We start from the raw sequence: 12,981 nt of genomic DNA on the forward strand, positions 1-12,981 counted from the left end.
GAATGTAAATAAACAATGACAAATAGAGATCACGTGACCGGAACCACGTGCTATTTTTGAAACATTTAAATAAAATTACGTCTCAAAATAAAACAATCGGTAAAACAAATTTATAAATTACTAGCGACAATTCTAAAGGCTAACTTTTTACTGCCTTTTTTAAAATAAAATTAGCAATTTTAAAAATAATAGAATTTAAAAATTTTCCAATTTAAATTTTTGTTGAAAACACTACAAAAATTCAATTTTGGAGAAATTACAAATATTTGCAGAAATTCAATTATTTAAAAAAAAAATTAAATTCTTATAAAATTCAATTACTTTCAAAATTTAAAAAAAATTCCAATTATCTTTATAAATAATAAAATTATTGTCCAAAGTTCAATTATCTTCATAAATGTCACAAAAAATTCTTGTCCTAATTTTAATTCTTTTCAAAAATTTTTCTAATTTCAATTATTTTCAATTATTTTCAATATCTACTATTTTAATAAAATTTCCCAAAAAGAATTCAATTATTTAAAAAAAATTTCAATAAAATTCTATGCAAATTGTGAATCATAAACAAAAATAATGCAAAATAAATAAATTTTCTATTTCTTAATAACAGTTGTTTAACAATTTTCTAATTTTTCTTTTCAAATATTTTCAATTTTTAAATTAATGTATTCAAAATCATCGAATTGTTGCTATAAGAATTTTATCATAAAATTTTATAATAATCGAATTCCTTCAAATAATTTTATTACTTATGAAAATAACTGAAATCTCGCGAAAATTTTTTAAAAATCCTAATTAAATTCTTTTGAAGAATTTCTTGGAATTTTCTTTAAACTAATGGAGTTTATTTAATAATTTGAATTGAAAATTTTGAAAGCAATTGGAATTTTATTAAAATTGTATTGAAAATAATTGAATTCTTCCGAAGAATTGTATTATTTATAAAATTAATTGAATTATTGCAAAGAATTTTACTATTTATAAAAATAATAGAAATGTTTAAAAGAATTTATTAAAATTTTTAGAAATAATTAAATTGTTATGAAGAATTTTATAGAAATATTTAAAAATAATGAAATTTTTTCGAGAAATTAAATTCAAGTTGTTTCGAAAATAATTGAATTTCTTTAAAGAATTTTATTAAAATTAAGTACATATATTCAAAATAATTGAATTCATCGCAAGAATTTTATTTTTTTTTGGAAAATAATTGAATTCTTTCAATTTTTTTTACGAATATATTTAAAAATTGCATTCAAAAGTAATTTAATTTTTATATAGAATTTTTTAAAAATATTTTTGAGAATAATTAAATTATTTTTAGAAACTTTTAAATTCTTTTTTTGAAATTCAATTTTATGAAAATTTTTGAAAATAATTAAATTCTTTCATGTAATTTTATTTAAATTGGATTAAAAATTATTTAATTCCTGCAAAGAATTTTAGTAATTATAAAAATAGTTGAATTGTTTCGAAGAATTTATTAAAATTTTAGGAAATAATTGAAATTTATGTTAAATATTTAAAAATAATTAAATTCTTTCGAGGAATTCTATTAAAATTGTTTTGAAAATAATTGAATTCCTGCAAAGAATTTTACTATTTATAAAATTAATTGAATTCTTGCGAAGAATTTTACCATTTATAAAAATAATTGAATTTTTTCGAAAGATTTATTAAAATTTTAGAAAAAAATTGAATTTTTTCGAAATGTGTTAAATTTTTTTTCTGAAAATTGAATTCTTACGAGGAATTCAATTAAAATTGTTTTGAAAATAATTGAATTTTTGTAAAGATTTTACTATTTAAAAAAATAATTTAATTGTTTAAAAGCATTTATTCAAATTTTAGAAAATAATTGTTTTGTGAAATTTTATTATAGAATTTTTGAAAATATGAACAGTAATAATTAATTTCGTACTTAATAAGTGAGTTTTTTAAATTTTGACTATGAAATCATTTAAAAAATTTATATTTGAAAATAAAACAATTTTGTTATTTGCACAACAATAATAATGAAACATCTCGTTTTGCGCGCTAGCGTGCGTAAATTTTGCTAGTAATAATATATTATACGCAATCTATCTAAAGTTAACAAAAAACAAAAGTATAAACAAAAGACAACTTCAGAGTGAGAGGGACAGAAAAATTGAATGAATGAAAAAATGAAATAACATTCAAATTATTATAGTTAATATTTGAATGAAAAATATTATCGGTATGATATTTTTATGACTCAAGGATCGTTAAACTTGTTTCTTGAGACAAATAAGATTGACTCTTGTTTTATTTTCAAATATAAAAATTGTTTCAGGTATAAAAATTGATGAGAAATGTTTTTTGTAATACAATATGTTCTTGAGGACTATACGGACAAGACCAATTTAGAATATTCGCGGTCCTTTAGAGAAAGAGAGAGAGAGAGAGAGAGAGAGAAAGAGAAAAAAAGAGAATCAAGTCGTCTGAAATATAGATGACCGGTTGTAGAAAAGTAAGAAGAGCAGGAATAAAAGGGTACCTCGATGTTTCTTGCTCCTTGGATTGACGTCACATGTGCGTCAGAGAAGCCAAAGAAACAAGAAAGTTTCGATTGAATGATCGCGGCCGCAACCAGTGGTTTGCTATCATTAATTCTTTTCTCCTTCCCAACAACAATCAGCCCATTATCTCGTCATTTCAAGTGCCCCTTCACCACTTGAGCCCATCTGCCACAACTATTTTGTCATTTAAAATTGCCAACCAGGAATTTTCAATAATAATTCCATTTTTTATTTCTATTTCTTTTCCTCACTCTTCACTCTTCATTCGATTTTAATTTCAATTTTCAAATCATATTTCCGGATTTGTAAAATTCAAATTTCTCTCTCCCTTGAATCCTCGAATTGCCAAAAAACAAAATTTATGACTCGATTAAATTTGGAGCGAGGTCACGACTGAATTAAAAAAAAGTCTTTGGTCCAGATTTTTCGCTTCTTCACTTTTTGGATCTGCAATTAAATATTTAATATTTTGAATATAAGAAAAAATTAATTAATAAATTAAATACATAAATAAATTAATTAATAAATTAAATATATAAAAAAGTAAATAACACCTAAAGTAGATAATAAATTAAATATATAAATAAATTCATTAATAAATTAATTACAGAAATAAATAAATTAAAAATATAAATAAAATACACAAAAAATAAATGTTCACCTAATTGCCAAGAGAATTGAACTGAAAGGTCAGTTTAAAATTTAGTATATAAAATAAATATAGTCGTGTAAAAAAGAGATCTCTAAAACGTGCTTGGTCAGCTTTTTTGCACTTAATCATCGACTCATTGTGTAAAAACAAAATAAAGCTTTAAAAGAAGTACTTCGTGACGTTTTCACAAAAGATAAATTATTGTTAACAAACACTTTTTTTTCATTATTATAGAATTTTTTATCACTTCTACCATAAAAGACTCACGTTTTAAGATAATTATTGAAATTAGCTATTTTTTTTTCTCTTCATTTAACAGTTATTAAAAATCAAAAAGATTGTCTTGTGAAAATAAAAAAAAAATCATTTAAAATATAAATATAATTTTAAAAAATAATTAAACGAAAAATTTGTTTAGAAATAAATTATTAAGTAGAGAAGTATGTTTTTAATGATTCTGTTAATCATCAAGAATGGGTTCGTTGATCTCAAAGTAAATAATGTTAAATTGAAAAATATGACTCTTTGGGTCATGTGCCTGCTCGGGGATAATTTACATTTGAAATGCGTACAGAAAATGCGTAATTGTCTAAATGAACATGAGTCGAGAGGCAAATTTAATATTAAAAGCGTGGACACAGCCTATCTAATGACTAATTGGTCCAGATGTTATCTCGCATTGTAATTTTAATGAATCAAGTTTGAAGAGAAATAAATGCAAATCAGTATATATTAATTCGAAAAAAGAAATCATAAACTATTACGCAAAAAAATATTTTATAATTTTATAATTATTTAAAAATTAAAATATTTTACAATTAATAATTTAAATATAATTTAACACACTTTTTCTTTTAATTTTATTCTCGAAAATCTCGAGCCTTAATTAATTAATTTAATTAAATTCTTGAGTCAATATCAATTTTTCATTATAGCAGAAAATTAAATTTTTTTAGCAGAAAAAAGAGAGTCAATTAGTGATAAAAATAATTTTTGAAGTGAAAGTTTTCTCTATTTTTGAATTAAAAAAAAAATCCATTCAATTCTACACCTAGAAGTGGAAGTCGATTGAAAATGTATTTAGGCCAATGTCGATACTCAATACGAGGTTGTCACCTCTCATTTGTGTCCCAGTTAACTGATTGCTTATCGCGCCCATTTTTTAAAAAATTTGAATTGCTAAATTTGGAGTTTGCATCTAAACAATCGTCATCTGTTCATCTTGACTCGCGCTCTCAATAAATAGATCACGTGTTTATACTCAAGCAATCTCTCTTTCTCTCTCACTAAACTCAATTTATTGAAAACAATTGCAATTTATAAGAAATAATTCTATTTCATAAGCAAAATTGAAATTTTCCCTTAATTTTAATTTTTTAATCAATAATTACAATTTCTAAGTGCTAATTAAAATTTCTAACGAATAATTACAAATTCTGCTATACTGAATCGAATGAAATGAATTCAGAATATTTCGCTCCAAAATAAAATCAGTCAACTAATTTAACTCCGAAAAGTAAAATTTTCTAAAGAAGAATTTTTATTTACCAAAAAATAATTTTGTTTACCAAAAAAAAATTTCGAACATGATAATTTTATAATGAACTATTTTTGTCGCAGAGCCTTGTTTATGAATTGAAATATTAATTAAGAAATTTTTTTATCAATACTAAATATAACATGACGATAGTAATTTTCATATTGTTTTGTTCAAGTTATTTTTCACTCCGTAACGCAATCGAGTTATTGGAAAAAAAAACAAAAAACTAGCCTGTTATTTAAACGAGGATTTACTTCCTCTTTGTAAAAGAGTATTTTTAAAAACAAAAAAATAGTATTCTCTAAAGTAAATTCTTTTGAAAAGAAGTCAAAAGATTTTTCCTATAATAATAACGACAACGAAAAGTTAAAATGCAAATTATTCATGTCAAATATGTGTTAATGTGTTAAGATGCAAATTAAGTTACCTATGTTTATTATCAAACAACCTTTAATTAATATATTATATTCCCTGAATTTCTCAATACTATTCAAAACGTCATTAGAAACTCAAATCCACGTGTGAAATGGAAAAAAAAATTATTATCGAAAACAAGATGTTAAAATTAAAAATCTAATTAGTGGAACTGGAATTAGACTTTAATTAAAATAAATGTAGTAAAAGTTGCCCAATACTTTTTTCTAAAATTTACGTATCAAACGATGAAACCGATCAAAATAGTAATTTTAATTGTTTACACTTTACATTTTAAAAAATCTGAATTTTTCACTAAAAAAATATCCAAAATTAATGGTAATTTTAAATTATTTTTTAATTTTTTCAAAGCCGGGAAAACAAAAATTTTATTTATAAACAAGGCTCGAAGGGAAAAGATTTTTTTTTTACCGTACACGTAATTTTTATTTAATTAAATTAATTAGATTAATAAAATGAATGAAATTAATAGAATTCATAATTATGTAATACCAATAAACAAAATCTCACCCGAGATGGAAGTAATCCACAAAATTTCAAGTTCTTAGTGTAGAAAAAAAAATAGAAAACTACCGAATATTTTAAAAATTTGTCATGACAAACATTTACTATTTATAGAAAAGAAAAATACTTGCTAAATAAATTGTTAAAAAAATTAATAATTTTCAAAGTGTAATGATTATACTGAATCGTCTTAGGCAAGCTTATAGAAACTATAGACGTTTCATGTTTCACGATCACTCGCACGTGTATAACTGATAATATCCAGCAATTTTCATATACTTTTAAAACTAACTAACTAACCGGATGCGCTGATGATACTCGAGTCATAGTCGCCGGCCGACTAAATCTGTGTGAATCGTGATTTGAACTTGACCACTTTAGAACGGTTTATTCATGCACGAGTAAAAGAGAAGGGGTTTCGATTACAGTAATCACTAAAGGATTCGCAAACGACGAGAGAAAGAGAGAATAGATGCTGATTATAACCTTCAATTATTATTTAACACATTGGGTGGGCTAATTAGAATAAAAAACTCATCTAATCATTCTAATCCTCATTAAAGTTGATCAATCGAGAATAGATGTGAATCATTTGTATTCGGATCGATGCTTTAATCGTAATTCCAATGTTAATAATACGCAGGGAATTTTTCACGAACAAAAAGTGAAAAACCTGAAAGAAAAATTATCTTTTAATTACGATTCTTTTAAATATTATTTAAGAAAATGTAAAACTATGTATACACTCACCTGTTCATTCCAATTCATCGAATCCTCCTTTTTCTAAACTTTCCAAAATTTCCAAAAACGTATCAAAATAATAATTTCTCATTTGACGAGAAGCCAAACTTCTGAATATCTGAAAACTAAAATCTCGCCAAAAATAAAATAGATATGAACAAATATTAATAACTACGAAGAAAATATAACAAAATGTCCCTATTGTATATACAAAATTGTTAAAAAGAAACAAAATCAAAATTACGAAAAAAAATTCAATTAGAAATCGATCAATTGGGACATTTTGTTACGTTTATTAACTAAGTTATTAATATTCAACGAAACATTTATCTAAAAATTAATTATTTAATAAAATCGAAAATTGATAAATATTGAATTGAAAATAAATAAGTACTGATAAATTTACTCCTCGTTTTACTCCTTCCAGTAGACGAAAAAAAAGTAATTTTTTTAAACGGACCAGGAAGAGAAATATACAAAAATGGAAAAATTATCTTCTAATTTATTTTATTATCGAAAAAATATTAAGTACACGAGACAGATCATATAAATAATTACTGTTAATATTATGATCCAAGGCAAGATGTAAGGCACAATCATTGCTCTAAAGTTAAAAATTATTTCTACTATTTACAAAAAAGAAAAAAAAATCCACTTTCTCATCATTCACAATAAAAATCTTTAAATCACTTTGAACTTACGGTTGCAGACAGCGTAATTCGAAAATTCTTTTATAAAAAATTTAATTAAAAATATATACTGGAGTATTTATTTATTTATATTGCAACCGTGTTGTCCTACAAAGAGGGGAAGAACGTTATAATTAATAATTAATTTCATTAATTTTATAAGTACTTATTTACAATTTTCACAAATTTCAAAAATTTGTCTAATAGATTAAAAATTTTGTTTCTTCAAAAAAACGTACCTCTCTTTTTTCGTTTATATAAACATTCATCAAAAATTTTCTTTCATATATTCTTTCTCTCTTGTCTCGATTCACTTTTTCTCATATATCACTCACACACGAAAAAAATTCGATTCTCACTGTTTTTTGTTTCTTTTCAACTTTTAATTAAATATTACTGTCTAGTTTATTTTTCTCTTTATCATTTAATATATGAAATAAATTCTAAATAATTACTGTACGCGGGTCAGTTCTACGAGATCCTATAAAAGTAATTAATAGTCTCTTTCTTGCAAGAAAAAAAAAGAACACAATACTGTTAGCATAAGTGGCTGGATCTCTGCTTCTATAGTTATAATAAGCGTTTTTATATAAAAGTCAATGAAAAAAAATGGTTGAAATTTTTTACGTTAGGCAGAATATTGTTAACTATTATAAGAAACAAATATTATCTAATTTATTGTTCGTTAGGGCGTATTTATATATATATATATATATATATATATATATATATATATATATATATATATATATTTAATTATTGCTCGTTAAGGTTGCAGAGTAATTTTCTCATATCTAAAAATAATTTCATGATTCGTATTTCCAGTCTTTTTTTTACGTAACTAGAACTTCAATTATGTACAAAAGAAAACAAAAAAAAAAAAAAAGTGAAAAAAAGAAACTCTAAACAACCGTTATGATTCAGAATTAAATAAAAAGCTGCCTGCATGACGTGTAAGTTTACATTCGATTTTATATAATAATAAAAAATTGATATTGCGATTTTTTGTAATTGAATTTTTTTTCATAAAAATTGAAATCTTTTAAATTAGAACTTAGAAGCAAATGAAAATTCAATTTTCCATACAATTGTTTTAAATTAAAATGTTCGATTTTGAATTTCTGAAATTCAAAATTTTTTTCCGAATTAATTAATAATAATTTAATCAAATTCATAAATTTTTTTACAAATTAAATACTGACAAAAAATTTTTCAAAGCAGTTCAGAGAAAAATATTTGTCAATCAAGGCACTTTGTTCATTTAAAGAGTGAGTCTCATTAAAATTCCGTTTAAACGATTAATGACGCGATTTCGAGTTCAACTTTTAAGGATTAAAAACGCAATATCTTTTTATTGAGCTACGAAGGAATCTTCGCTTATATATACTATATACGTAATATATAAATATATTTTTATATATTTATTGCAATGGAAATTCAAAGAAAAAAAAATTTCAAAATCACTGTAAATATTGTAAAAATTCCCCTAAAAATATTTTCTCTAAAGTATAAAAATACTTTTCAATTGCGAGTCTCAAAATAATTTCATGATGAGTAAATGTGACTCTGAATAATTCTTTGAATTCCCATTCTAAAAGTCTTAAAACATTGTTTCATAAGCTTGTGAGAGTACCGAAGATATTTTTAAAAAATTCTTCTCAACATTAAAATCACGAGCATGATTATTTAAAGAAAAACCGTTACATTCAATTAATTATTAATTAAGTATTAAAATGTTAATTTTAAATTTAGTTTTACATTTCGATACTGTTTTTATTTTATTATTAATTATCATCAGGGTTGCCACAAATATTTAATTTTATTTTTCCCTGACTTTTCCCTGATTTCCAGACAAAATTTTCACTTTTTCCCTGACCATAAAGAATATTCTGATTCACTCTAAAAACATTCTATTACATTTACTTACGAATTTCTTAAATTGTAAAATTATTCGCAAACATCAATAACTAAATTTTTAAATAAGTATTTAATTATTATTTTTCCATAGGAATTAAAATTCTTCAAAACATTCAAATTCAAACATTTTTAAAATTAAACAACTTATAAGAATATTATTATAAAACATGAAGATGACTCGGAGTGATTGATATCTTCATGATTTATAATTAATAATTAATAATTCTCTTAATTTTTTTGTAAGAATGCTTTTAACATTCAATTATTATCTAAAATTTTAACTAATATTCATTTTCAAATCAATTTTTATTGGAAAATTTCACAAGAATTCAATTATTTAAAATACAAAAATAAATAATTCATTGAATAAATAAATGTTTGAATAAATTTTATTATTCATGAAAATAATTGAATTTTTTTAAAAAAATGTTATTATTTATGAAAATAATTGAATTATTTCGAAGCTTGCTTATAATTTTATCAAAACTTTTTTTTTAAATAATTGAATTCTTTTGAAAAATTTTATTAAAACTGTAGATATTGAAAAACATTGAATTGAAAAAATTTTTTGAAAATAATAGAAATTTTGCAAAGAATTTTATTAAAATTTTTTGAAAATAATTGAAATTTGGAGAAGAATTTTATTAAAATTTTTTGAAAATAATTGAAATTTGGAGAAGAATTTTATTATTTTTAAAGATAATTGAATTTTTTAAAATTTTTAAACATAGTTGAATTTCTGTGAAGAATTTAATTACTTTTGAAAATAATTGAATTTCTGCAATCATTTGTAACTTTTTCAAAATTCAATTTTTTCCAGTTACTTAAATAAAAATTCCTGACTTTCCCCTGACCAATTTTAGTTTCCCTGACTTTTCCCTGATTTCCCTGACCTGTGGCAACCCTGATTCATTTCTTAGTTATTAATTAAAAATATATATTTTGATAATTAATTGATTGAATAATTTATATTAACAAAAATGTGATATTAATAAAGTTTTGGCATTAATAAAGAAATGGCGTTAATAAAGAAGTGACATTAATAAAAACGTGGCATTAATAAAAATGTGGATAATTTTAATTAATATAATATTAACCAATAATTAATATTACACTCAATAATATTAAAATGATTAAAAAAAGTCATTCAACGTTTAAAATCGTTTTCAAAACAAGTCTGAAAAACTCAATGAAATTAAAATCATTCAAAACGATTCTTCTTCATTTCTAATCGATAAAAAGATCAACAAAAAAATCGAGAAACAATAAAAATCACTTTAAAAAGAAAACAAGTTAAATAATCAACGGTACAAAAATACAAATAAATTCACCTCGCGTATAATTTTCTTCCGTTAAAAGAAAAAACGAAATTAGTATTTACGACACAAATTTCAAGCTAACGCACTTTGTTTTGTGAAAAAAATTTCCTTGTGACGATTTTAAATCGTCACGATACAATTGAATTGTCAAAAAAAGCAGATAGTTTCTCGGTAATCCCACAAGCGTCAACAATAGACGGACGTAATTTTTATCAGTTCACTGAAGAGTATATATATATAAGAAAAAAAGAAATCTATACATCTCAGTTCGTAGGCCGTAAAATTCTCGTATTGCAAAAAAGGCAATAAAACGAGAAATTCTATTTTAAAAAAAAATCTTAATCTTAAAAAAACCTTTTTTCCTCTGAATCTCGTTGACGTTGTTCATCGAATAAATAAAGTAGTGGATGGGATGATGACGAAGATGATGATGATGATGATGATGACGTTGATGATGAAGATGATGATGATCACGATTCACAGATGTTGATCAAGTGGCACTGGAGGTCCGTGATGAAGGGCTGATTCCTTGAGCATCGAGTTGACGGTTGACCCGGTTGTCGTTTCCACATTGTGATGGAGGTTGCTGTTGTTGTTCTGCCCGTTTAGAAACGAGGCCATTTCCATTGATGACTGATGACCGCTCTGTTTAGAAACATGCGTGTTCGTTCGCTTCTTTCAGATCTAGAGCGTGTGTGGGTAACGTACGTATGTGGTGTTCGGAAAAAAACAAAAGAAAAGCGGCTCCAGAGAGAGTGCACAGAGAGGCGGAGGCAGAGGCATTTTTTTTTTTTTTTTTGGATATATAAATATAGAAGAGGCAATAATATTAAAACAAGAGGCGGAACCCCTTAGCTAATGCAACGGATGTCTTTTTTTAAACCGTGGCGTTAACGTGGGGCAAACTCTTGGAGAAATTGACAAATGACGGCCGTTGAGAATGATTGGATTTCTTGTTGAAGAATTATTTCCCAATGTTAATATTGAGCGAGCCGCCGTCTTGTCAAGTCTTTCTCCAGGTAATTGAAAGCATCGATTGCAAGATTCGCGCGTACTGACCTTGGGCTGATGCGCATCGTCAACTGGATCGAGACCGGCCAATGGATTTGATGTTATGTTTATCTTCGAGTCCGTTATTCCTCCATTCAACACTCGTCCATTCGTTATTGGTTTCGCTATAAAAACAAAATTCATCGTTATTTTTTTAACAAAACAAGAAATAAATAAATCAGAAATAAAAATAAAAGCTCTATTTTTTTTTTTTTTTTTTGAAAGAAATGAAAGTGGAAGTTCTGCATCCCCAAAAGGTCTTCCTCCTTTCATCTCTTTTTCAAACCTGAAAATAAAAATTAAATTATAAAAATAAATTATCAATATAAAACTTTACAAAAATACTAAAAAATATTCAATTCACAGAAATTGGGGAAAAGATAAAAAACTGAGTACCTTGATCCTGGGAAGAATCGCGACTTTGCTTAAATTTTCTCTTCTTATAAGCGACAGTGATGGCGGCAAGTCCTCCAAGAAGAATCGCACCTCCAAGAACTCCGCCAACAATCGCGTACATATTCGAATTCCTTGGCGTCTCCACTGGTTTTTGTTCATTCTCAACTTTAACTTGTTGAACGGGCACATCGGGAACCGGTAATTTCTTTGTTTTCTCTCTGAGAATTTTCGAGAATTCAGAAGCGGCGTCTGTCGAAAAACTCTGAACCTTAAATTCATACGTTGTATCCGATTGTAAATGTGAAATGACAATTCGCGTTGAATTCTTTCCTTCGACTGTTGTTTTGATATAATCGCCAGCCGTTGTTGATGCACGATGATAAACATAGAAACCATCGATATTTGCCGTACGATCGGGATTTTGCCAGAGAAGTAAAATTCGATGGGGACTCAATGATTCTGTATTGGTGAATAATGGTATTGGCATTTTATCGCTATTTATTGATGTACTGCGATTTAAATGGAAACGAACTGAATTCGGACTGAGTTTATTGTCATTATTTGAATAGACGGCGGCAATTCGAAAACGATATGTATGATTTGGTTGTAAATCGGAAACCTCAAAGGAACGAACGTGATTCGGTATTTCTGTATTTGCTGTCATCCATTTTGCTTGTTTTCCATTCATTCTTTGACCGAGTTCACGATATTGTACCTTGAAGAATTGAATTTCAAGTCCATTATTCTCTGGGACGGACCATCGTACCATTACCGAAGTGTCTGATAATCTTGTCACGTTTGGCTGTTCTGGCGGTACCAAAACGTCTGAAAATAAAGGTTAAATTATTTTTATATTCACTTTATAATTTGGAACTAAAAAAATATCAGACTTTTATAAAAATCGATTTTAATTTTACTCGATAATTAATTTTAAAAAAATAGCAAAAAGTAGTTTTAAGACAGAAAAAAATAGTAGTACAGAGTTGCCACAAAAAATTAATTTTGATTTTCCCTGATTTCCAGACAGAATTTTGACTTTTTCCCTGACCCTAAAGAATTTTCTGATTCACTCTAAAAATGATTAGATACTCAAAAAAATGTTCTATTACATTTATTTACGAATTTCTCTAATTGTAAAATTATTCGAAAACATCACTAACTTCATTTTAAAATAAATATTTAATCATTATTATTTTTC

The 12,981-nt window shown here is 25.1% G+C and overlaps 1 protein-coding gene across 4 annotated transcripts in view; it reads right to left on the reverse strand.

Annotated features, from left to right (window-relative positions):
• LOC122510329 (interference hedgehog-like) overlaps positions 1 to 12,981 on the reverse strand; it is a 33,424-nt gene that overhangs the window by 192 nt on the left and 20,251 nt on the right. Inside the window, exons 6-8 of one of the 4 annotated variants that reach the window (XM_043624889.1) lie at positions 11,784 to 12,608; positions 11,397 to 11,512; positions 9,893 to 10,982 (exon numbers count right to left, since the gene is read on the reverse strand). In XM_043624889.1, the coding sequence (XP_043480824.1) occupies positions 10,815 to 10,982; positions 11,397 to 11,512; positions 11,784 to 12,608 (1,109 nt within the window). In that variant the 3' untranslated portion in view covers positions 9,893 to 10,814. Of the gene's footprint in view, positions 1 to 9,892; positions 11,513 to 11,783; positions 12,609 to 12,981 lie in introns of those variants that run through there. The other 3 variants (XM_043624891.1, XM_043624890.1, XM_043624888.1) reach the window with 3 other exon arrangements.

The sequence above is a fragment of the Leptopilina heterotoma genome, unplaced genomic scaffold, assembly GCF_015476425.1.
Source record: "Leptopilina heterotoma isolate Lh14 unplaced genomic scaffold, ASM1547642v1 Lhet_68, whole genome shotgun sequence".
NCBI lineage: Eukaryota > Metazoa > Arthropoda > Insecta > Hymenoptera > Figitidae > Leptopilina > Leptopilina heterotoma.